General features: G+C 44.7%; 1 protein-coding gene across 30 annotated transcripts in view; it reads right to left on the reverse strand.

Moving 5' to 3' along the window:
* ANK2 (ankyrin 2) overlaps nt 1–26,782 on the reverse strand; it is a gene marked incomplete at its 3' end in the record, with an annotated part of 325,504 nt that overhangs the window by 83,877 nt on the left and 214,845 nt on the right. For 24 of the 30 annotated variants that reach the window (XM_081208022.1, XM_081208041.1, XM_081208039.1 and 21 more), the window contains exons 5-9: nt 15,612–15,710; nt 10,557–10,742; nt 9,810–9,833; nt 8,581–8,679; nt 5,473–5,571 (exon numbers count right to left, since the gene is read on the reverse strand). In XM_081208022.1, the coding sequence (XP_081064148.1) occupies nt 5,473–5,571; nt 8,581–8,679; nt 9,810–9,833; nt 10,557–10,742; nt 15,612–15,710 (507 nt within the window). The remainder of the gene's footprint in view (nt 1–5,472; nt 5,572–8,580; nt 8,680–9,809; nt 9,834–10,556; nt 10,743–15,611; nt 15,711–26,782) is intronic. The other 6 variants (XM_081208031.1, XM_081208036.1, XM_081208015.1 and 3 more) reach the window with 1 other exon arrangement.

The raw sequence follows: 26,782 nt of genomic DNA on the forward strand, positions 1-26,782 counted from the left end.
CTAACGGTTCCTCATTATCCCGGGAAAAAGTGACAAGTGGGGTGCTGTAGGGTTCTGTCCTGGGCCCATTGTTGTTCAACATCCTGATAAATGGCATGGGTGGGGGATTGAGCAGATGACACCAGACTGGGAGGGGCAGCTAATGCCACAGAAGACAGAATTTGGATTCAAGATTACCTTAACAGATTGGAGAACTGGGCCCAAACTAACAAAATGAATTTCAATAGGGACAAATGTAAAGTTCTACATTTAGGCAGGAAGAACCATCTGCAAAATTATAAAATGGGGGCACCTGACATTCCAGTAGCACATGTTCAAAGGATCTAGGGGTCTTAGTGGACCACAAGCTTAACATGAGTCCAACTCATTAGAAACAGCCAGCATGGTCAATTGTCAGGAATGACAACAGCTATTCTCCAGCAACATTTGTTATGCCACAGGTTCCTACCCCTAGCAGCAAAATAAATCCTTGTTAGGTGAAAGTCACTTGACTGCTGCAGTTGCAGCTTCTGGATCCCAGAAATACACTGAAAGTAGCAAAACCAGAATAATAGCCCACTGTAGCCCTGGTGTAGCTCCTCTTTGGCACCAGTGGCTAGGAAGGAACACTAGTGGGGCAGTGGTTTCCTGTAATCAAAGGGATCTCAGTTCTCCCACTGCTGAAGGTGCTGCCATGAAACTTCTAGCTTGTTTTGTAGAAGCACAACTTCACTGCTTAACCAAAGAATGTCTAAAATATAGGGTAGAGACACAAGGGAAATAATTTATTCCTCTGGTTCCCTGTTTGGGGCTCTAATACAAAATGAGAAATCCACCTGAGACAAGATAAAGCTGTACGGAACATGCTGCTACCTTACAGGCCCACGTCCTCAGTCAAACCAGTAAAGGTGTAGCAAAGTAGCAAATCAAGCAAGCAAACACTTCCTCTCTCCTTGCCCAACATAATCTCAAACATATTATTGCAATAACCCTTTTGCATAAGCTTCTATTATTACTGTGGACATGACAGTGAATTGCGAATGAGATTTGTAAAATAACTTTTTGAAACTAGGCATAACAATCTGACATAGCATTTTTTTATACATGACCGATCAATTCTTCCAGGTATTTAACTCGTAAATTAATGTTTATGCTTATTTTTTTTCCCTTAACAGTACTGCCAGTTTACATAAAACTTTATTAAAAGAGTGTTGGCATCTTAAGATTGTTTAATGTATTATTTGTGGGGATGGCCATTTCATCCCCCACAATGCCATCTCAATGCCATGGAGTGCCAGGTCAGTGGTTGTTGCCATTGCTGGCAGCAGCGACATGTACACATATTTCCAAACAAACAAACAAAATTAAGGGGTGGGGAGATAATTGAACCCCATCCACTGCTGGATAATTGTCCTTCCTGCTGGAAAAAAGGGTGAAATGGTTGCCCTGGATACTCTGCTCACCAACAGGTTGGAGAATTTTGAGAGGCCATTTGTGCACAGCTGTGCCTTTAAGGTAACCCTGTTCCCTACCTATCTTCGCATGGCAACTGAAACCTGGTGACAATATGTACACCCTTCAAATAGTGCCCTATCAAGGCACAGGCTTCAAGTGCCCTGAAATGAGAAAACCAAAATATGGAGTACAAGAGCAGTGCTCAGCTTCAGTGTGAAAACAGAGCTCATTACTGAATCATGAAAAACCCACTCAGATTAAACCACAGTGAGCCCCACAGTGAGGAAAATTAAATGATTCTGGGAGGACATAATTTTTTGACCAAGCCTGTTATTTCTGAATTCCTGTTTTGATCTGTCTCATTTTCTTCCTTCACTTATTTAGTTTTAGTTTTATTTAACAAAACGTATATACTGCTTGATTGAAAAATACCCAACTCTAGACAATTTACAAATGCACATCTGTTTTTACAATGCTGTTTAACAGCTTCTGTGGGTCTGTTTTATAGTTTTTATATTATTTTTGTATACTGCTGAGAGATTTTTCAATTTTAAGCAGTTTATAAAAGCTTTCAAATAAATTAATGAATAAAGAAGGAATCTCTTCAAATAGCTGTACCTGAATTCAGATCATCTCACCAATTTGTGACTCGTGAGGTGCTCTACATCTCACTGAGTCATGCTGCCAGCTGTAGGACTCTACTGACAGATTCACTTCTTGCCAAAATTCCAGTCCGTTTGATGGCCAGGTCCTATTTTCTGTCTACAACCAGGAAGCAGAGCAACAAGAGTACTATGGCAAATCTCTGGGGCCTTATAAGCTTTACAGATAGCAGGCGGCCTTGTTCATCAGTTCAGCAATTGTCAGCTGTTCCCTAAGAAACAAGTGTTTTGGACCTAGAAGTGGAAAGTCCAGGAAAGGCAGAAATCCAGAGGCTGCTCTGATTTCTGCTCAGCAAGCACACCATCAAAGGCCAATTCTGAGGGAGCATTTTCTTTCAGTTTAACAGCAACGTTCAGTGGGTTTGTGTTTAACTGCAATCACTCAAGAGATATATTGGGAAGGCCCTTAAAGAAACATAATTAGAATTTATTAATAAAGTCTGCCGGTGATAATTTTGCGCATTCTGTCAAAATAATAAAGCCTTTCCTTGAGTTTAAGTGTGATTTTCCCTGGTTTTGTATTGTTCACTCAGATACCATCTTTGTTTTCTGCTGTTTGCCACATTTTTCTTAACAGCAGAATGCCTGTGGCTAAGGTTCTGGCCATAGAAAATAAGGAGAAGCACATTCTCTGTATTGCACTTAAACCAAAAATTTAAGCTGCTCACAGCCTCGCTTCCTCCTTCTGAGCCCTATGGTCATATCATGAGTTAACATGCTTCTTAAACCACACAAGTGGGGAAAACTGTAGTGTGTGAGCTGAAATGGAGAAACAGTAGGAGGTAATTGTCCCCTCCAGAAACTGCCTTGTTTGTAATGTGCAGTTTGGCTTCCAAGTCCCATCTACCAGGTAGGGTGCAATGTTTGAAGCCAAAAGAGGAGGCAGCAGCATTTCTGGTTGTTTGGAGTGGGGTAAAGGTAAAGGTAAAGGGACCTCTGATCATTAGGTCCAGCCGTGACCGACTCTGGTGTTGCGGTGCTCATCTCGCTTTACTGACCGAAGGAGCCGGCATACAGCTTCCGGGTCATGTGGCCAGCATGACTAAGCTGCTTCTGGTGAACCAGAGCAGCGCATGGAAACGCCGTTTACCTTCCCGCCGGAGCGGTACCTATTTATCTACTTGCACTTTAACGTGCTTTCAAACTGCTAGGTTGGCAGGAGCAGGGACCGAGCAACAGGAGTTCACCCCGTCGCGGGGATTTGAACCGCCGACCTTCTGATCGGCAAGTACTAGGCTCTGTGGTTTAACCCACAGCACCACCCGCATCCCTTTGGAGTGGGTTACAAATCGCTAAATCACTGGGATATAAAGGTGCTTTTCTATTCACTTCTCCAATTGACAAATGGCAAAGCTAGACTCACTGTATCCTTGAAAACTGGCAAGTGTCACATCATTCCTATTTTGTTTTTTATTGCTCTATTTAGTTATGGCCATAGCTAAGCAGACAGAGCAAAGGTAAAACAAAGAGGACATTAAACGGATCAAAGCCTGACACAAGGACACCACACAATAGCATGACACTGACAAACAAAACCACAAAGCTCTGGAATCTCCCACACTGAGAAGCTGTCAGCAGTGTCCTTGAGAACGAAGAGAAAGGACGGTGCTAAACCTGTGCAAATGAGGGTGCCAGTGCTTTGGGACACTCACTAGGTTCTGTGTGGGTGTCTGTGTGCTAGCAGCTTTGAGCGACACTCCCAGCTGACAGGGGTGATAAGCCAAACAATGAAAGACTTTTAAAATTAGATTCTTTGTGAGAAACTGGAGGTGGTCCTGTACAGATCACATATTGCAAGGCTGCACTTTGATCTAGCCAGTTGAGCAATATAGCATGTTCAAAAGATAGGGAATAATGTATAACAAATTAAAGTGTGACCAGAGCAATCACATTGTGCTTTCATGCTTGGATAGAATAGGTGCCTAAACTGCAATTCTAAAATACTTTTGTCTGTAACTCTGTCCCAGAACTGAAGCTTCATTAATCAAAAAGGACATTTGCTTGTTCTTGCCTACCTTTCATACACAAATGAATCTCTCTCTCTCTCTCTCTCTCTCTCTCTCTCTCTCTCTCTCTCTCTGTGTGTGTGTGTGTGTGTCTGCAGTACACAACTGTTTGTTTTTCTACACTAGTATGCAAACACAGTGTCCAATACTTCAACCAGCAATTATTTGCCAGGGCCACAGACCATTTTTCAGCTCTAAGGTCTTTCTCTTTTACTTCTAAATAAATCTTAAAACCAAAATAAATTATATCCGCCGCCTATCAGTAACCAGATCCTAGCCTGCACCCTGCTTTGGCAAATGGAGGTACAGGCTGGGACCTGGGCTGTGCCAGTGTGCGGAGCTGATGGAGCCAATGGTGGGCTTCCTTCGGAGTCGCCCCTTGCCCATTTAAGCAGTCTACACCTGGGGCACAGCCTGTTTGTTCCTGTGCCAGGTTTCCTCACCCGCCCACCCATGGTTTACGCTGCTAATCAGTGACTCTGCTATGGCTACAGTGGTTGCCGTTCTTTATGGGGCCGGGTAAGAATTTGCCCACCGGACTAATTGGCTCTGGCCTGGTGGGTTTTGCCTACCTCATAGCAATTGTCATAACTGGTTGAGCATTGGGGCAATCCTTTGTTTTGGGCGGAAGGGAGGTTGTAGTCTCTGCCTGCCCCTGGGCCAGGGCTGAAGGTACTCCCTCAGATGGCGGTCCCCGCAGGGGTCACCCTATTTGATGTTAAGTCTTAGGAACCCCTGCCTGGATTGACCATGTGTCACTTTCGGCAGGCGGGCCGGAAGTATTTAGATTGCCCTATGCCCAAGCCAAACCTCTTCCATCCATATTCAATAAAGTTGTGGCCTGTTTTGACCCCAAACCAGTCTTATTGGTCTCTTATTTATATGGGTTGGTGTATGGGAAGTTCTACGCCTTGTCCTGCAATCATATCTTCCTTGACTTGTTAACAGTCTATAATTAATTCAAGGAACTCTTGGAAGTTTTGCTGGGAAGTTCAACAAGAGTGGACAGCTTCCTCTGTAAGATCACGTGGCACTGAATACAATTTTGAGGCATCACTTAAGTAAAGTGGCAAATGTGAAGCAAGAGCGTTCAGTATCCAAAGTTTTTGCTCCATGGACAGAAGGAATTACCATCATAGAGTTACTCCTTTCATGAGTAAAACAACCTCTTCAATGAGTGGAAATTCTCCTTTCAGTCACAGAACAAAATCTTTGGACTCAAGACTTGAATGCAAACAATGGCTTCCTTAATGGCTACCTCTAAAGGAATGCATATTGCTGTTCATATTTCTGATCCCTGCATAAACCAACAAAGAAACAGAAGGGGGGAAGGAGGTGCAGGGTGACATTCAGGGAATAGAAACACTCACCCTGGTTTTGGCATCGATCTGCCCTCCACGATCCAACAAGAGCTTCACCATGTTTGTGTTTCCCCTTTTGGAAGCCACATGCAGTGGGGTGATTCCATTCTACACCATGAAAAGAACAAACAAAAAGCATGATGGACTTGAAGAGGTTCAATGGGGATGGCTTTGCGTTTTGACATGATACAATATAGAAGATGCATCACAGCATACAGAAAACAGTTAGCACTGTCCTATCTTGAGAAAAATATTCATAGCAATAATTTGCAAATGCTGTTAAATGGAACTAAAATATATGCATTTTTTATAACTATATAGAGAAAAAATCTGATCTTTGTTGTGTTTTAACATTTTGTTTGAATAAACTGAAGTTTACTACAACAGTTCTAATTCATGAGAACTGGGAAGGGGCGGTAATTTTGTATGGAAGACTTCATTTATCTTCATTTAGTAACTAATGAAATTTCAATTGTTAATCAGTATAATTACTTAATTTGAATGCAATAACGCAGGTCCAAATGTTCCTGTTGATGTATGCACAAAAATCTCATGAGAGTAATATGCCTACATAATTTCAAATGTGCACTTTTAAAGGGTATTTTGTGTATCTTCAGGAGGTTCTTCACTGATTTACTAAGCAGCAACAAAAACATTCACCAAACATCGAACATCACATTCACACTGTATGCAAGACAAATAAATCAATATTCATAACATACTGGTGTGCTTAAATATACAGCAACAATCATAGCACATTAGCTAAGACACAATGAAGCCTATTATTGTAACAAATATCAGCATTAAAAAGGTCCTAATTAGGTGGGAAGGTTTTGTCTCATCCTTCATTTTTTCCAATTGTCATTGCACATATTTCAGCTGTGGGTTAGGTCTCTTGGTAGAAAACAGGAAAAGCAATCCACAGAAATATATTAAGATGCACACATTATTTTATTATTTTCTACATTTTGTTGTATGGTGGGTTTTTTGTATTTTCTGTCTACCATTTTTTAAATTGTATCTTAATTGCTCCTTGCTAAATTGTTAGTCATCCTGGGAACACACTGTTGAAGGTGTGAGATAGAAACCATGTAAATAAATAAAATATCAAGAAAAGGCAAACCTTAAAACCTTATTCATTTGTGCATGCAGCAGCCAAGGCTGACCATATGTAGCCCTTTCAGGGAATTGTCAATCAAGCTTTCAGCAGTTCAGTGGCAAGATGGGGAAACAATTCTAATTAATAGCTCAATTCTATGCATGCCTCCTCAGAAGTAAGATCAGTCAGATTTCCTCCCAGGACTGTAGCTTAAATACATCTCCTTGTCTTGAACAGCTGTTATGTGTACATAGTCCCAGCAGCTGGGATGCAGGGAGGGAACATGGACAGGACCCTGTAGAGCAGGTGTGGGGAATCTTTTTTCAGTTTGAGGACCACATTCTCTTGAGGGGAACCTTCTGAGCTCCACATGCCAGTGACAGGCAGAGCTAACGACAAAAGTGGGTGTAGCAATGGATGTGACTCTTACCTTGGCAAGGTAGGCTGAATTACAGATATGCAAAAAGCAGGGGTTTTGTACACCCACACCTCTCCATCCAGCAAGCAAGAAGCATTATTACAAATAAGGACACAATCCAGCCAGGTGAAAACACCCAGGTAGGCACAGAGCAAGGCTGATGAGGAGTGCAGGGAAAGCATGGGGAATTGGCCTAGGGAGAGGACCAATTGCCTGACACTGATTTATTTCTTTTTGATGATGGTGATATTGATTTCCCACTTAAAAGATACTCAAAGTGACTGACAAAATTTGTCAAAACAAAACAACCCTTTTTAATCATCAACATCCAGTGAAAGTTTAAAAGCCCACATAAGCATGTTACAGTGGTGCCTCGCAAGACGAAATTAATCCGTTCCGCGAGTCTCTTCGTCTAGTGGTTTTTTTGTCTTGCGAAGCATGGCTATTAGCGGCTTAGCGGATTAGCGCTATTAGCGGTTTAGCGGCTATTAAAGGCTTAGCGGATTAGCAGCTAAAAGGCTATTAGCGGCTTAGAAAAAGGGGGGGGGAGCGGAAAAAAATCGGAACACTCGCAAGACGTTTTCATCTTGCAAAGCAAGCCCATAGGGAAAATCGTCTTGCGAAGCAGCTCAAAAACGGAAAACCCTTTTGTCTAGCGGGTTTTCCGTCTTGAGAGGCATTTGTCTTGCGGGGCACCACTGTACCATATACATTTAATTTGGGATAGAAGCCTATACATTGTTTCCTGGAAGGAAGCCCCATTGAGAACTCAGTGGGACTTGCTTTTGAGTGGACATGTTTAAGATGGCACTGTTGTTGAATTAAAAGGCACACTCACACTGCAAAAGTACTTTCCGCTGCCTGTTGTAAAGCAACTAGAGAAGGAGCCAGAAGGATCCCTTCTAGAGGAAGGGTGCAGTACAAATCCCATAAATAAATTAAAACATTCCATAAAGCAGGTGCCACAGCAGAAAAGGCTCTGTTCCTGGCTACCCATGGTATACTCAGTGGCAAGTGACACAGAACAGGGCCTTCAATGTTACCTACAACATTCAAGTAGGTCATTCATATGAACAAGGAAGTTATTAAGGAAGCGTAGAAATACGTGTGCAGAATTTCTGCTTCTATTTGCATATGGCTAGTAGCTGAACTCCAATGTGAACAGTATATACTACATATCTTAAGCATTAAAGAATATTAAAGAGTTGGAGCTTGTTGTGTGCAAAGTACATATGTGAACAGAGTAATGAGCATAAGGTATTTGCTACAACACAGCTTTTTTAAGTATGCCAGAAGTTATATTAATAATTCAATTAATGTGTTTTGAAGCATGTGCATGAAATTTACATTCTTTCCCTCTACCTATAAGTGTATTGTGTAAAGATAATTTATTACAGTCTGATACTTTGGAAAAAAATGGGTTATTTGTTGCAAGAATAAATATAAGAATCATTTACTTTTCATAATTTTTCAAAACAGACTTGTAAATGATTTTTTGTTTTGTTTTAATTTGGACATTTAAAGAAAGTTCATAGAATCAACCATTGACCTCCCTCCTTTCATTGTTCTCTCAATGCACAAAAAAGCAAAGCATCCATACCCTTGCTGTGAAGTCTACAACAGCTCCTCGGTTGAGTAGAAGTGTTGCTACATTAACATTTCCATAGTGTGCTGCTATGTGCAAAGGTGTGAATCCACTCTGCAAAAAAGAAACGGTCTTAATCAGAATGCACCAATTTTTACATAAGGAAGCATTTAACTTTTTAAAACTAGAGCAACATTAACCCAAAGCATTCCCCCCCCCCCGTGCCAACCTATTATTATAAACAGAAGAGTTAATGTTACTACTTCCTGCAACAGGTAACCAAAAGCATTATTTTCCAGTTTAATATCTGGGGTTTTTCCATTTCTATTAATGCAGACAACAACAAAGCAACCTTCTCTGGGTCTTCTACCAAGGAAAACTACAAATCCCTTGATTCTAGCAAGAAACAATGTTCCTAAGCATGCTCAGAAGAGTCACTTCACCACCTGGACTTCCCCAGCTCATTTGACCTAACTAACAATGAGGCAAGCTTTCACCTGGCACAAGTCCCCTCACCTCACCATGGTCTCCTTGCAAAGAGGTCTATTCTGTCTGGGTTTCCTAATCGTTCCTTAAAAGCCCTCATAAAACCCTTCAAAGTTTTGATAGCATATGATCACAAAACCCAGATGGTTCTTGAGACCAAATGGAGACCCTTCCCAATTCATTTCCATGGCAAATTTAAGTATTGCTTTGGTTAGAAGATTAATGTTTTTTTCACCAAAGCGTATTAGAATAATGGTACAGTATAACAGCTACAGTAGAAAATATTAAACTGTACACAATCTCCCAGTGACAGATTTGAGGCTACTCTTCATTTAAAACCTCCATAAATGCCTGTCATAAAATTAAAAGAAACATTTTACCTCAATACCTTTGAGGCGGTTTCCACTGGGATCTCTTCATTTATCAATAACCAACAACTACCCACAGGAACCATGCTGCAGATTAGCATTAATGGAGTCATGGCCTTATATTACATGCAATTACTCTGTATTTCAAATTATCCTCATAGGCCTACTCCCATTTCTAATTCCCAGTTCTTGTTATCTAAAAACAATCTCCACCATCTCAAAAGAACAAGGAAAGAAAAAACATCAAAGCAGAGGATAAAATATACATTTTTGTCATTGGTGCACATTTAGAAATGACATTTGGTACAGTTTGAACTGTAAATGACAGGAAAATGCAGCAATTATCTGGGGGAGGGGGGAGTAGATTAACAAAACTGTTGTTTTTGGTACCTCAGTTGTCCTATTCACCATCATCTGTTGCAGCATGTTTTGGAAAAAAGAGGAAAGATATTACAGATTGGCAGAAAGACAGAGGCCAAAATTGTTCGCTGAAATGAATTATTTTGTTGTTATGGGAGAAAGCCTGAGCTAGTATTCAATTTAACTGCATGCAACCCACATTCTCTTGGGCCACAAACCAGTTTCCCACTCAACAGCAACACTGCTTCAGCTTCCCCCTTCCCCACAAGATTGTCAGATTTACAAAGACTGAATTTGATATTAACCGTGTGTTAATTGGACTACATATTCAAATGCAAAAACTGTCAAACACCCTTACAAAGTCAGCAAAAGAAAAACTTAGAAACTGAAGAGCGATTTTTGTGCCTTTGAAAATCTAACCCGTTTCCTCCTGCAGTTCTGCACTAAACAATAGAGCTTTTATTGCAGATACAGGTTTCAGCAACAACTAACTACTAGAAGAGGAGCATTATTATTTGCATAGCGCCACTTAACAAAAGTAGACGTTTCTTTTTTGGTTACCATGTAAGATGTTTTACATGTACACTTAAAAAGTGCAACATGTGAATGCAGAAAAACATCTAAATTGTTTAAGGAACTACTAAAGATTGTTGTTTCTTCTCAGTGATACATCTGAGTTTGTCCTGCATAAAGGACAAAACAGGCCCTGGACATCCCAGTTTTTAGTACGATTACCAATACTGGAGAACAAGGAGGGGGAAACAAGCGTATTTTTACCTTAGATTGAACATCAGCATTGTGATCATTCTGGAGCAGAAGAGCTGCTGATTTGGTGTCATCTTTCCTGGCAGCAATGTGCAATGCCGGCAACCGGACTTTCCCTTTAGTGTCATTTTCTAGAAGGATGGCTACTGCCTGATTGTGTCCTTGCTGCAATGCAACCGCCAATGGAGTGAAGCCGTCCTGTTGCAGCAGAAAATAAAACATTCCACATGAAGCCAGAACCCATATAAAGAGCTCCCACAAACAGGTGTGTTGTACTTCAACATGCAACATTTTATTAGCCACCTAGCGATATATTAAACTCTGGCAACCCACCAAACACTCCAGAGAGGCCCATCTCCAAACGTATTTACTACTGAATTTCACGTCTGTTCAAAAATAATGTTAAAAACATAGGTGGTATTTTCAAGGCTGATGTTACAGTGATGAGTTATTTGGCCCATATACCACTGACAGTTGAATGTTGCTGGTGCTCTTTGGGGTTGTTTTTATGCTGGTGGTTTTTTATTGTTAGTTACTGATGATGATTGTAATTAGCTTTTGTATATTAATTGGAAGTCTCCAATCAACTATTATGTACAGTCGTACCTTGGGTTACAGATGCTTCAGGTTGCGTTTTTTCAGGTTACGGGCGCTCCAAAACCCGGAAGTACCAGAACGGGTTACTTCCGGGTTTCGGAGGTCGCGCATGCGCAGAAGTGCTAAATTGTACTTTGTGCATGCGCAGAAGACCAAATCACAACTGGCGCAGACACGCCACTGCGGGTTGCGAACGTGCAACCCGAGCGTCCACTGTATTACCATAACTAATAACTCACATATGCAATAATAATATTTGGTTGTGAAATGGCATGCTAGGCAAGTCTTATTTTTTACCCTTTATAATTTAAGCATGGCAAACAAAGTTGGAAAAAAGTTTGTATCAGTTCAGGGGAAGATGCAGGAAAATGTTTCTGCTAGACACAATTTAGAACACTTGTTTAAACATGTGGAAGGGAGAGTTGAATTTCAGACCTTCAGGTGGAAGACTGAGCCTTGGAGCGCAAAGGGTGTTGCCTGGTTGAACACAGGGCAGAACAGATGAGTGCTTGGCAGGCTAGAATAAGGTAATGTGCTCCAGGTCAAGGGTAGAGCCTGGGAGACATGGAGATGGAGCCAACAGAAAAAGCCCAGGCGAAGAATGAGAAATAAGCACAATGATGGTCCAGAGAACCAGTCCCTTTCCTTCATGTCTCACATCCAGAGATTCAGTGCATTTTCCTGGAGGCCTTGAAAAGAAGGTTAAAAGCCTGATCTTTGTGGAAGGGACAGAACTCAGTAGTAAAACATCTGCTTTTCACATCCAAGGTCCTCTGACATCTCCAGGTAAGGCTGAAAGAGACTGAAACGCTGGAGAGCTGCTGCCAGTCTATGCATATGGACCATTGGTACCTATGTTTGAGTTAGGACTGGGATATAGGAACCCTTGTGTTAAGGCTTATGTGCCACAGCTCAGTGGTAAACCACATAGGGTGTCCTTTTTTACAGAGAGCAGGCCTCTATTTGAAGGAGCTCTTTGTCTGAGGACTGTCTAGTCCTAAGGAGCCACAAAAAGGGAGAGCATACACATCAACAGTGCACTAAAGTTGTCCATCAACAGTTAGTAACACCTGATCAGCAGACTGAGCAGGCACACAAGTCCCCTGGTGTCTTCCCCATTATGGTGAGATGTACTGTATTTCTGTTTAAATTATAGTGAATGTTTCTAAATTTGCATCTATATGTATAAATTACCATATGCAAAATGTACTCTTCTGTTCTCCTTTTCTTAATGCAAGTCCTTTCTTTCACAATGCATAACTGATCATGCTAAAAACACATGTTTTGCATGCAAAAGATTCAAGCTTCAGTCCCCAGGTAGGACTGAGAAAGCTCTCTCTATGAAACCCTGCAGAACCACGGCTGGTCAACATATACATTACTTAACTAGACAGACTAATGACCTGACTCAGTATAAGGCAACTTTCGATGTTTCTTTCTATTTTCACTATGTGCGCTCAAATTCCAAAAGCAGCTTGCAATACAACTGAAGGAGGACTGTTTGGAATTAAAGTCCAAAATCCCCCTGGGCATACAGAAGGAACGATGAATTCCTGGACTGCAGCCTGTATGGTTGCTATCTAGTGTTGTCAATCTAGTGTCAGCTGTTTGAGGTAAAATTATAGAAAGCCTATCCTTTGGTTAGACCAACAGGAGAAAAGAAGGAGGTGTCTTTTCAAAATAGGTGAGACTCAGTTGTGTTGGCTGAAAAGAAGGATTGTTTAAGCTCCACCTGGAAAGATGTGATTTGGCACCTCACTGTGCTTCCAGCACTAGCTTGGTCTTAAAAAGAGGACCCCACAACAGCTATTCCTAGGAGAACATGCTCACATCTCCAATATCATATTACAGTATTCTTAAGAGAAATGAATTAGTTTGTTTGGGGGGAGATGGAATCTACTGTAGATTATTAAACACCAACAGCAGAGAACTGGGGGTTTCAAGATCAGCCAGTGACTCATTTACAAATGCTGTTTCTGCCTTGTTGCTTAGCAACCACACAGGATTTCATACTCTAGCAAAGCTGCAACAGTAACATGATCCTGGCCCATCCCAGCAACAGAAAGCATTATTTTAGGAACCACCATCAAATGCAATAGTATCCAATGAATGAAAGGATAGAGAAAACAGCTGTTAACAAAGGCAGGCTTGGCTGGAGTGCAATGCTAATAAATGTCATACCATTCTGAATACCCTGGGGTGGGTTAACTCCATGCCGAGGAGGGTGACAAATGCAGGGACTGATAAGGGACCACTTTTCACGGTTGCTAAAAGTGGAAGAGCTTTATGAAAACATGTAGATTTGTCCATAGATCAACAATTTCTAAGTTTTTACAGTGGTACCTCAGGTTAAGTACTTAATTCGTTCTGGAGGTCCGTTCTTAACCTGAAACTGTTCTTAACCTGAAGCACCACTTTAGCTAATGGGGCCTCCCACTGCCGCCGCGCCACCAGAGCACGATTTCTGTTCTCATCCTGAAGCAAAGTTCTTAACTCGAGGTACTATTTCTGGGTTAGCGGAGTCTGTAACCTGAAGTTTATGTAACCCGAGGTATCACTGTACTTCTGTGGCAGACATTATAATACCATAATAGTAGGTTGGCGGAAGAGAGAACTTAAGTTAACATTGTGACTTTTGAAGGGACATGTGGGAGGTTAGAGTTATGGGTTTGCTGAGCCAGTGTGGGTTAGATCTCATAGGTCATAATCTGTGCCTTACAAGGAGCCTGGAAGACAACGGGAATCCAGTGCAGATATCAGAGCACTAGCTAAACTAAGCCTCAATGCTCAGAGGAAGTAGACCACTGAATACTATATATGAGGAACAAGCAGTATGGGCTGTCAGCTTGCAGGAGACAACTTATTCAAATACTCCCAGTCAGATCCAGCAAGGTTCTTCTGAGATTATGTTCTTCTGCTAATGCAGCCCTGCTGAAGAGGTGGGCCACTGAATTCTGTACCAGCTGATGGTCTTCAAGGGCTACGCTACTCAAAATTTCATTGCAGTTACATTGTCATAACCTGAAGGGAGGGCCTTTTTGGTGGTGGTACCCAAGGTATGGAACTCCCTTCCCTCTTACTACTAATATTACTACTAGTTAAATTTATTACCCACCCTTCATCAGCAGGGCCCCATACACACTACAATGATTTGAAATTCAGTATTAAAAACATTAAAATGAAATTATAGTGACTGGTATAGGGTGAGCCCTGAGTAATTAGCAGCACCAACTTAAAACTTTCAGGCATTTGCTGAGCATTAACACTGGGACCTCCTTAGTGAATTACTGTGTTGCTGGTTACTAAGATGATAATAATGATGATGATGATGATGTTATTTGCTTTCAAGTGTTGTATTTTTAAAATTATTTATGACCCCATCTCTGTGATAGTTGTTACAATGAAGAATGAGCTACATGTTTTAAACCAAGAAATACTCTTCAAATGGGAGACCACAAGAAGAAATCATCTCTGGGTGATAATTGGTACTAATAGAATGAATATGTGACACCCTGAACAGCTAGGAACAAGTGACAGTATGCCATGTTAATATCATATATATTACGCAATCTATATACATTAAAACTAAGCCCTCTGAAAGAACAAACAGTAGCCAGGAATCATTAAATTAGAGCTGTGCCTCTGCAAAAAGTGAGAAACGTAACTAAGTCTGGGTGACATCAGTGGAGTTAGTTTACTGTACTTTTTGACTTCTTCCTAGGCTCTATAACTCTGTCCATACCACCATCCCTTTCAGCTCTGCTTGACTTCTTCCTTGCTCTCAACATGCTCCTTATTCACAAACTTTTCCTGATAAAGCTTCATGATGATCAGAAAGTGAAACATACTGTAACTTTATAGATGATCTGCCCCAAAGTGGGATCTCATTTGGTGAATGTTGAAAATAGTTCTATGGAGAGAGAAGGAATAACAGGACCCTCTAAGAAGACTGGAGATTAAGGAACTGGCTGGAGTCAAGGTGTGAAAACAATGTGTTTGAAGTTTTCTAAAACCTGACGGCCAGACTACAGGTTACACACAGTCATCTATTTCTTTTCTGTGATGGCTCTTTTAACTGAAAAGCAGCTTGAAATCTTCCATTGGGAATGGAAGAACAATGGACGAGGGTGGAAGATGCTGCATAACCCTTTCCCTTACTGCATGATGTGTGCTCAGAATGCCCCCCCCGCCAGCTGTTATCTCAACAGTTGAGGGAAAGTTGCACATCCTTCCCCTTGCAGATGAGGGAACAGCCTGAGGTAATAATCATTTTGAGCAAGTGAAGGGCAAGAAAGAAAGGATTAAGCAGCCCCTCCGTCCCGATGACAGCATTTGAGGCTGCTCTTAAGAGAAGTCAGGCTGAACTAAGAAACAGGAGTGTGTACCACGCAGATTCATCTTCACGGTTTTATAAAAGAAAAAGGAAAAGCCTATAGAAAGACCTGTAAATAAAAGATCCAAGTACTGTACCTCAGTAGCAGTGCTCTGGTTGGCTCCATTTTCAAGAAGATATTTCACTACTTCAATGTGGTTCTCTTGAGCTGCCATGTATAAAGGAGTGAAGCCATTCTAGGGGGAAACACAAACACAAAAAATAATAATATCACCGAGGGCCTAAGGAATTATGACATCAAAACATGGATATTAAAAAGTAAAGCTCAGCTGCCATTTCCCAAGTAAAATGAAGCAGAATGGAAAAGAAAACCAACGAATATAAAGTTCTGCTGTTTTAATTAACAAGGTGTGCCATATAATAGTCTGTACCCATTTGCTGCTTCTTTACCAGATGTTTTGAACTACCGACTCCCATTTGGAAGATGGTAGCCCAAAACTTCTGGAGGACACTAGGTTGCAATAGAATGCATGTTTTCAAACAGCTGCATGAACAGGCCACTGAAATATGAACACTTTGGCTCTTTGGTAATGATTTAGTAACTCCACATAGCTTTTTATAGCTTAGTATCCCCTTGATATCTTTTTCATAGCATTTAAGGTAATTTGGTGTTCGCTAGGAGAATTCATTACCAGACTGCTTTCTATGTAGGAAAATGGGAATGTAAAACTGGCAATAAAATTTTATAAGCACTGACGAGGAAAGGGATAAAATATATTTATTTATTGCTTTTATTTAACTGGAGGCAGCCCACTGGGCACTATAAAACCATGGCCTCAAGAAAAACCGCAGAAATGGCGGAATTCTAAAATAATGTATAGAAGCTTATAGTATGTGACTTTTCAACAAAATGAGCCAATAGTATTGGCTACAACATGTGTTTAGCATTTGATTGATTCTAAAATTGTGCTGATCGTAGCACAACAGCAAATTAACTCTTACAAGTCATTGTTGCACTCAGTGCAAGGCCATAACATTCTGGATCACTACTAGTACAAATGGTTTAATATTTATGTGTATTTTATTTATTCATGAGTTCTATATATCTCCCTTTGCCAGTAGGCCTCCAAGTGGTTTACTTCAAAAACTGTATAAAACAATACTGTACAATAGAGACAATTCTATAATTGGAACTGAAATATGTGATTCAGATTCTTTGGAGAGGGTGCCAAAGCAACTCCTATCTGCCTTTCCCTGGATTCAATTCATACAATGCAGCGGATCACAAGAGATAGTTTTGAGTACAATATTTTAATATTGAGTAAAATGATTAATATTGAGTAAAAAGAGTAAAATGATTTTATGAAGTTCCTAGAATTTTAATGAGTAAGCTTTGCAAATTGAAAGTGTGTCTTCCCAGCTCTCAAGCAGACTGAAAGAAAGGCTAACTCTATTGAAAGAAAGGCTAGGCTATTGTTTTCCTACCTACAAGATGACATGGCCAACAGCCAGGTCAGGGGAGGCCTACATCATACTGGAAGAGCTTTATCAGCCAGTTGTTGCCATAGCAACACATATGTATCTGACCAATTCTTTAAACATGTAAATGGATTCCTAACTGACTTAGCCAGGCCCATTACATTAGCAAAGTTCAACAGTACAGTGGTACATCTGGATGTGAATGGGATCCGTTCCGGAGCCCCGTTTGCATCCTGAGCAGAACGCAACCTGCCTCTGCACATCTGCAGGTCACGATTTGCCGCTTCTGAGCATGCGTGTGACGTCATTTTGAGTGTCAGCGCATGTGCAAGTGGCGAAATCTGGAAGTAACCCGTTTCGTTACTTCTGGGTCGCTGTGGAACGCAACCTGAAAACGCTCAACCTGGGACTTCCGGGTTAGCGCGAACAGCAAATGGCGGATTCCCTCCGAGCTCTGGAGGCTCAGTGGAAGAGGGGTCCTGCCGCGGCGGCGACGCGGGGACCCTCAGAAACCACAGGTGCAGATGCCTGTGGACTTGGTGACTCGTCGGGCACCATTTGCGTCCCCTCCGACCTGCAAAGAAGCCTTTTTTTTCAAGGCTTCGGAGTGGGTGGCGGAGAGCGGCGTGGTGCTGTGAGTAGACCGCTTCTTCCACGGAGTGAAGCCGCAAGCCATAGCTGGAGAGCGCTGACTTCTTTCCTTGATTATTCGGACTCCAAAAGTGACAACCCGTGAGTAATACGGAATTTGGAATTAAAAATTTACTTTGAATTCGGTACGACCGGGGGAAGTGCCAAAAGGAAGTCCGCCTCCCCCCCTTGCAGACATCTTAAAGCAAGGATTTAAAAACTAAGATCGAGAGACTGTCTTTTTCTCTTCGGGATAAAACTCTTAATTTCACGACTTGGATCGATAAGTTTATTACTGGAGGATTAGAACTGATCGTTAGAGTGAAGTGTAACCCCCCCCCCCGATCCGGGAGCGACCCGTGAGGGAGCCTGTGAAGATATATACAGAGTTTGACAGCTGTCAACTGAGCTGTCAAAGTCAGGAAATTCTGTTTTTGCTACTTGTGTCGGTTACTTTTGTTATATTGGACTGTAAGCTTTTAAAATTAGAGAGGCAATAACAACAAAATAACCTGATTGTTGGAGAAAGAACACTTAGTAACCAAAATCCCTCTAGAGGGGACTTGGGACATTACAATGGCTGCAAATGGAAAATTACAAGCAGAGTTGGACAGGGTGTTTGAGTTCCTGGGAAAACTGCAAAAGCAGAGTGATGTTATGTCTATGAATCTCATATCCTTGAGCTCTAAAATAAACACATCTGCTGAAGTAGTGCACTCGACTCAAGAAGAATCTACAGCTGGAAAGCAAGACATATGTGCTGTTTCGGAGGAATGTGAAGGAGGAGCAGAAATGATGCAACTGAAAAAGAACAACCAGAGGCCGGTTAAGCTAGCACATAAAGAAGATAAAATTTGGAAGTCAGAAATTTGGCTTGAAATGGAGAGTGAAGATTGGGGATTTCTCCCTATGGGGAGTGCAGAAGACTTATGGATTACAAATTTGATCAAGGTGAAGACTGGAAAGTTTGGGACATTTGGGAAACTTGGGCTGAGAAAGAACAAAAAGCAGGATCCGGACTCTTTCCTTAAATATGGAGGACTGGTTGGAAAAAATACAGACCCTATTGGGTCAAAGATGCTCCGAGATTTGATGTTCAACATAAAGGACTGTCAACAAAACTGGCTGAAAGGGACTGAGAGAGATTTAAGGGCCTCGGACGTGATAGATGCAGGCTGAGAACTGATAGATTGAAGGACAATTTTTGGGGGATCGAAACCGGGGGAAGGGGGGGGAAGAACTTTAGAATCTAAAGGGTTATAATTTTATGTTTTTTACTTGTTAAGATTTTTTATAATTAATTTATTAATTGGGAATTTCATGAAAGGGAAGGTGGATTGACCTTAGTAAAAGGGGTTAAGGTTGAGTATTAAAATGAAACTTAGAAGTTTGAAATTGGCTAATTAAGACGAATTAAGTAAAATATTAACAAGGGTTTAATTGGGGTATAAAGAACCTGCTGGGCTAAACTTTGGAATGGGGATGCAAGAAGGGGAGGTGGGGGAAGTCCGGGAAAGTGGTTAAGAAAATAAGGTTTTAAAATTATATGTGTTTTTTGTGTGTAGTGTTGACATGTATGTTTATGTTTTGTGTGTTTGTCTTAAAAAAATGAGAAAATCCTAATAAAAATTTATTTTTTAAAAAATGAAAACACTCAATCTGAAGCGTCTTTAACCTGAGGAATGACTGCACCTTCTACTACAGAGTACAGTCTTGCAGATACAAAACTAGAAGCTTAGTGGGAACCCACAGGAATCATCCAGACCAACCCCTCAATTCTTAAACAATACGGAAGGGTGTATAAAATGGTTGTATCAAGTTTTGCTTCCTTTAACCAGCGATACATCTTTGCTTTATAAAGCGTCATGTTTTTATTTACCATCATCCTGTGAATTAGCATAACTCCAAGGTTTCAACCAAATCTATTTAGGCCTAATTACTGCATTCATGCACCCACCTTAACTTCCCAGGGAGTAAGACCCATTAAAGTTAATATGTGCCTGGACTTCAGCTCCTGCACAGCAGGAGTCACGGCTAAGCTTATCTGCAAAGGTTTCACCTTTTGCATTTGCCAGTTGCAGGGAGTGGGGGTTCTTTAACATTTACCCACACTTACTGTGTATTTGCACAACATAAATTCTAGTGAGTATCTGATCTCAGATGAACCCACCACAGTAAAGTGTATCCTAGTTGCTGGGAAGAAAGGAAGGGCAACAGGAGACAAGGGGAAATCTGGTCTTTAGGATTATGAAGATTCTAAGGACTAGAAGCAGGAAACACAATAGTAAGCTCTGTAGGACCTGAAGGATTCCTATCACCTGGCATGCAAACAATTCACTCATTAATCAAAGCTTTAACTTTGATTAAAGTTCATTAGCTAATATTCATTAGTTAAAAACACTGAAAGGTGGGAGTAGACAGACTGGCACATCTTCTCACAGATACTGCTTAGATGTACATTTTGCCTCGTATCTTCACTTTCATAAGGTGCATTCACTTACTTAAAAAAAGAAAAAGAAATCTCAGAGTCAGGGCCTCCAGATATTTGTGAGCCAAGGACATCAGTGGCCTCTGTATTCTCCTCTCAGCAGCCCTGCACATGCTGTGAATGACCTGATCATTTACCATCTGTAAGCAACCATTTTAACAGAACTGTAATTCAATCAGCCCCTTCATGGATCACTGCCTTGCCGTGGCGAAGGGGCTTGAAGAACTCAGAGAAGCTATGAACTATGCCGAGCAGGGCACCCAAGATGAACAGGTCATAGTGGAGAGTTTTGACCAAACGTGATCCACCTGGAGTAGGAACCGGCAAGCCACTCCAGTATCCCTGCCAAGAAAACTCCATGGACAAAGACAACAGGCATATAAAAGTTATGACGCTGGAAGATGAGCCCCTCAGGTCGGAAGGTGTCCAACATGCTACTGGGGAAGAGCGGAGGACAAGTACAAGTAGATCCAGAGCTGATGAAGCGGCTGGGCCAAAGCCGAAAGGACGCTCAGTTGCGGATATGCATGGAAGCGAAAGGAAAGTCCAATGCTGTAAAGAAAAATATTGCATAGGAACCTGGAATGTAAGAACCATGAACCTGGGTAAGTTGGATGTGGTCAAAAATGAGATGGCGAGAATAAATATTGACATCCTGGGCATCAGTGAGCTAAAATGGACGGGAATGGGCGAATTCAGTTCGGATGACTATCATATCTACTACTGTGGGCAAGAAACCCATAAAAGAAATGGAGTGGCCCTCATAGTCAACAAAAGAGTGGCGAAAGCTGTACTGGGATGCAGTCTCAAAAATGATAGAATGATCTCGATACGAATCCAAGGCAGACCTTTTAACATCACAGTAATCCAAGTTTATGCACCAACTACTGGTGCTGAAGAAACTGAAATTGACCAATTCTATCAAGAATTACAAGACCTTATAGAAGTGACACCAAAGAAGGATGTTCTGCTCATTATAGGGGATTGGAATGCTAAAGTAGGGAATCAAGAGATAAAAGGAACAACTGGCAAGTTTGGCCTTGGAGATCAAAACGAAGCAGGGCAAAGGCTAATAGAGTTCTGCCAAGAGAACAAGCTGGTCATCACAAACACGCTTTTCCAACAACACAAGAGACGACTCTACACATGGACATCCCCAGATGGGCAACATCGAAATCAGATTGATTATATTCTCTGCAGCCAAAGATGGAGAAGCTCTATACAGTCAGCAAAAACAAGACCTGGAGCTGACTGTGGCTCAGATCATCAGCTTCTTATAGCAAAATTCAAGCTTAAACTGAAGAAAGTAGGAAAAACCACTGGACAGGTAAGATACAATCTAAACCAAATCCCTTATTGTCAGAGCTGCTTCAAGATCCTAGCTCACAGAGGATCACGCTAGCCAGCGGTCATTAAGTAAAAGTCTTTATTGAGTTACAGTTTCCATTCTCAAGCTGCTACGTGCAACTCTACGTCTAATGGCTAGATCGGCGAAGCTCCGTCTGAGTCTCCGCCCCTTGTGCACCAACTTAATATCCTAGCCCTGCTCCACCTTTTCCGCCTGACTGCTCTCCTCTGGGTCCCTCTGCCCCCCGGGGTCTCCTCCCTCCGGGATTCCTCTGACGCCGACCCCCCGGAACTCCCTGTCTCCTTGCGCCGGGCTTTAGGACCTGGCTCCCTCTCCTGGCTGCCTACTGCGTCACTTTCCTGTGCATTTGAACTTGGCACGCGCGCCCAACCTTCCACTTTCCGTCTGACCGTTTCTTCGCTCCCCGATGGAGGTGTGGCCACTCCTGACTCGTGCCCTCCCCCCTGTTGCGAGCTGCCAGCGCTTTATCTCTGGCGCTCTTCCTCTTCCCTGCTCTCTGGCTGTGACGCTGGTCCCGATTTCCAACTGCTCCCCTCGGAGTCCCCTCTGGCTCTATCTTCCTGGGGTGTCCCCCTAGGCTCCCCCCTTGCCCTGACCACTGGTGCTCCTTTCTGTGAATCTTCTGATTCACTGGAAAGGCTCGAAGATCTCGGGTCGTCGTCATCACTCATCTTTTCTTCTGCCTCCTCCCCCTCGCTCTCTGTTTCCTCCCTTGCCCTTGCCTCTGCTCCTGAACCCCTGACATCCATCCCCCCCTCGAAGCCCCCCGTTCCCCCCTCCCCTCCTTCCGGTGCGGGAACTGGGTGCTGCTGTGTCAGAGGGACGAACGTCGGATACAGTTCGCTTCCCGTGGCGGGCCTCCATCTGAAGTCTCCCGGTTCTGCCTCCCTGCTCTCGTCGACGACGGTCACCTCCGCTTCCATCTCTGTGCCGCCGTGCTCGAAACCAGGGTCGTCCCCGAAAACGTCCATGTCCGTCTCTCCCTCACTTCCTCCTGGCGGCGTTGCTCGTCCTGGACCTTCCTGCCACTTCCTGCGCCACTGCTCCTCTGGTCTATCATCCCACCAATACGAGGGTTCTGAGGCAGATCCCGAGGGTGACCCCTCCGGGGAACGGGCGTCTCGTATCGGGTCCTCGTCCGAGTCGAACCCCCGGAACGTGCTGGCAGAAAGCGTTGGCGTGAAAAGCCAGTCGTCGAAAAAGTCTGCTGGCATTGGTCTATGTGGGAAGAGGGCATGAAACTCGTCTATGAGCAGAGGTTCGTCCAAGGCGTAGCCCGGCACCCAGCTGTTCGCACTGGCCGGGGTGCCCTCCTTGGCGAGAAGGTATTCTACCCCCTCTTCCCCCCATCTGGAGTCCAAAATCTCCGTGACTTCGTTGATGCGTTCCTCCTGTGCCACTCCCGCGTGCCCGGTTCCTTCTCTGAGCGGACTCGGTGCCATTCCGGGTTCCTGAAACCTGTGCGGTGCCTTGTAGGGAGTGAGCACCGATCTGTGGAACACCGGATGCATTCTGGAACCCTCCGGAAGCGCCAGCCTGAAAGCCACCGGGTTGACCTGCTCTTCGACTTGGTAGGGCCCCAGTTGCTTATGCCCCAGCTTCTTCTTGGCCAACGACCTGGCCGGCACAGTCTCCCACATGGATCTCTTCGCCAACCCTTCTGTGTTTGTCCGCTTGCACCTTGTATGCATGTTTGGCCAGCTCCAGGTGTCGCCGCAGCTGATCGTGGACCTCTTGCAACTCCGACGCGAACGCATCTGCTGTCTGCGGCTCCCCCTCCCCCATCCTTTCCAGTCCCGGGAAGGTTCTGGGGTGCCTCCCGTTGTTAGCGAAGAACGGCGTGACCCCCGTGGACACGTGCTTCATGTTGTTGTAGGCAAACTCGGCGAGCGGCAGGTAATCCACCCACGTCGCCGGCTGTTGATTCGCATAACATCTCAGGTACTGCTGCATGATGGCATTGACCCGCTCCGCCTGCCCGTTGGTCTGTGGGTGTCTCGCCGACGCCAGGTTGATCTTGACGTTCAGGAAGCCCATCAGCTTCTGCCAGAAATTCGAGATGAACTGTCGCCCCCGGTCGGACAGAATAGACCGTGGCAGACCGTGAACCTTGAACACGTGGTCTATGAACAGTTTGGCGGTTTGCTCCGCCGTGGCCACCTTGGCACACGGAATGAAATGTGCCATCTTGGAGAACAAGTCCACCACCACCAGCACGGCCGTCTTGCCCCTCGAGCTGGGCAGATCCGTGACAAAGTCCAGGGCCACTCTCTCCCATGGTTCGACCGGAGTTTGCAGCGGTTCCAACAGTCCGGCCGGCGGTTTGTGCACCGGTTTGGCCCTCTGGCAGGTGTCACACCGCGCCACGTAGTCTGCGACCTCCCCTCTCATTCCGGGCCACCAGAAGTCCCTGGCAACTAATTCCACCGTCTTCTCCTTGCCAAAGTGCCCGGCAGTGGGCGCGTCGTGCAGCTGCTGCAGTACCTTGGCGCGAAGTTCGTCTCCCGGCACGTAGATGGCCCCTTTACGAATGAGCAATCCATCTCTCAGCTGGAACTCGTCGGTCGCTGCCGTGCCCCTGTGCACCTCCGCCATCTTCGCTTGCGCGAAGGAGTCATCCTGCAACGCTCGCCGCACCGCCTCCAGGTGCACTGTTGCCGCAGCGCACGCCCACACTGTTGGTGCGAAGATGTGCATGGCGGCCGCTGGCTTGGCGTCCTCCAGATATTGTGGCTTACGAGAGAGAGCGTCCGCCATGATGTTGGTGTCCCCCGGGACATACTCTATTCGGAAGTTAAAGTTCGCAAAGAACTCAGCCCAACGTATCTGCCTTTGGTTCAGGAACTGTGCCGTGCGCCAGTGCTCCAGATTCTTGTGGTCCGTGCAGACCTGCACCGTGTGCTTGGCGCCGATCAGGAAGTGCCTCCATGCTTTGAATGCTGCATGAATGGCCAGCAACTCCCTGTCCCAGATGGTGTAATTCTGTTCGGACTTGCTGAGCTTCCTGGAGTAAAACGCTCCCGGCCGCCAAACCCCCTGCGGGTCTTTCTGCAGCAGGACTGCTCCCACGGCTCTGTCCGAGGCGTCTGTCTCCACCCTCATCGGCCTGCTGGGGTCGACATGCAGCAGCTGCTCTTCCGACGCGAAGAGACGCTTGAGTGCCTGAAAGGACTGCTCCGCCTGCTCTGTCCAGATGAACTTCTTCTTCTTGGAGCTAAGCGTGTCCGTGATGGCCGCTGTCTGCATAGCGAAGCCTTTGATAAACTTGCGATAGAAGTTCGCGAAGCCGACAAACCGTTGGACCTCCTTCCGGTTGCGTGGGCTCTTCCAGTCCAACACCGCTCGAACCTTGGCGCTGTCCATGGCGAGCCCCTTGTCAGACAACTTGTAGCCCAGAAAATCCACCTCCGTCACGTCGAATTGGCACTTCTCCAGCTTGGCGTAGAGCCTATGCTGCTGTAGCCTGCTTAGCACTTCTCTGACGTGTCTGTCATGCTCCTGCTGCGATTCCGAAAAGATCAGGATGTCATCTAAGAAACAGACGCACGTCTTGTAGAGGAGCCCCGCCAACACGTGATGCATGAACGCTTGAAAAACGTGGGAGCCATTTTGCAATCCAAAAGGCATAACTCTATATTCGTAGGTGCCCAGAGGCGTGAACATGGCCGTCTTCCACTCATCCCCTTCCCGCATTCGAATGAGGTTGTACGCCCCTCGCAGGTCTAACTTGGTGAACACGCTGCCCTTCCGTACCTTTGCGAGGAGGTCGTCGATCCGGGGCATGGGGAAGTCCGATGGCTTGGTCACACTGTTTAAGATGCGATAGTCCACCACCAGTCTTTTTTGGGGCGTGTCCCGCTTCTTAACAAAGAATACAGGACTGCCCCCCGCTGCCTTGGACTCCCGGATGAAACCGCGCTCCAAATTATGATCTATGAACTCTTTGAGTTCCTGCAGTTCGTCCTCAGACATGGAATACAGCTTCCCTTTAGGCAGCGCCGCCCCCGGCAGCAGGTCAATTTTGCAGTCATATGGTCTGTGGGGAGGTAGCCTGTCTGCCTCCTTCTCGCAGAAAACCTCCAAAAATTCTGCGTACTTGTGGGGAATCGCTTGCAGCGTGCCTAGCAGCAGCTGTGACTCCTCTTCCTCCCCTTCCTGCCAGGGGACGATGCAGTGTTCAGCACAAAAGGAAGAGCCGAAGGTCAGCTGCCTCTGGTACCAAGCCAGCGTTGGGCTGTGCTTGTCCAGCCAACTCATGCCCAATACAATGGGCGTGTCCGATAGTTGAGTGACGTTGAAGCTGATGATTTCCTTGTGATTCCCAAGGCGCATCACCATTGGTGGCGTCTGCTTCACCACCTGCCCCCCCAGCAGCTCCCTGCCATCCACCGTGACCACCTGCAGGGGCAGCGTGGCCGGCAGCAACTGTATAGCGTGCCGGTCTACAAAGTCCTGCCCTATAAAGTCCGCATTGCTTCCCGAGTCAATGGTGAGCGGCACGTCCATGGTGATTCCATTGGGCAGCTGGAGCGATGCGGTGAGCCTCACTACTGGTTTGGGCGGGAGGGGGTCCATGGGCTGTGAAATCTCCGGGGACTTCTTTACTGACACGTCTGGCTGGGCCCCATTGCCTCTTCCTCCAGCCAGACATCGTCGTTTCCCTGCTGTGGTCCTCCTTGTTGCGTTGCTGCAGTTACCATTGCTGAGGCTGCAGTGTGCTTGTGGAGCCTCCGGGGACACTCTTTCGCCATATGCCCTGGCTCCTCGCAGATGTAACACTTCCTGTTCCCTCTAGGAGGCTTCGCTTTCACTGTTGTCGGTGCTAGGGCTCTGGCTGCTGATTGAGCTCTTGCACTTCCAACCTCCATAGGTTCCCCACCTCCTCCTTGTGGAGGCGTGGATTGCGCACGTGCTGCTTCTCTGGGAAGGAAGGAGGAGCCCCTGGCTGGTTCGCGCCCTCCACGTCCTTCGTCCCTGCTCCACGGACGTTCTTCCAGCCGCACCCCCACGGCTAGCGCCCTCTGAACGATCTCCTGCGTGGTCCGGGGTCTCTCCCCCCTCGCAATTTCATCTTTAACAGAGCCGTGCAATCCCTCCCAAAACAGGTCTCTTACAGGAGCCGAATCCCTGTCCCATTCCAGAGCACTGACCAAAGCGAAAAAGCGGGCCTGATACTGCCTTACGCTGGCCCTTCCTTGTCTCAGTCCATGTATCTGCTGCCGAGCAATATCCACGTCAATGCTTGATAAGAAACACCCATCCATCGCTTTAATAAAGGCATCCGCATTTCGGAGCGCCGGATCCTTATCCCTCCACAAATTGCGCAACCATGCTTTAGCTTC

Source organism: Podarcis bocagei (genome assembly GCF_964188305.1).
Source record: "Podarcis bocagei genome assembly, chromosome: 9".
Taxonomy (NCBI): Eukaryota; Metazoa; Chordata; class Lepidosauria; order Squamata; family Lacertidae; genus Podarcis; species Podarcis bocagei.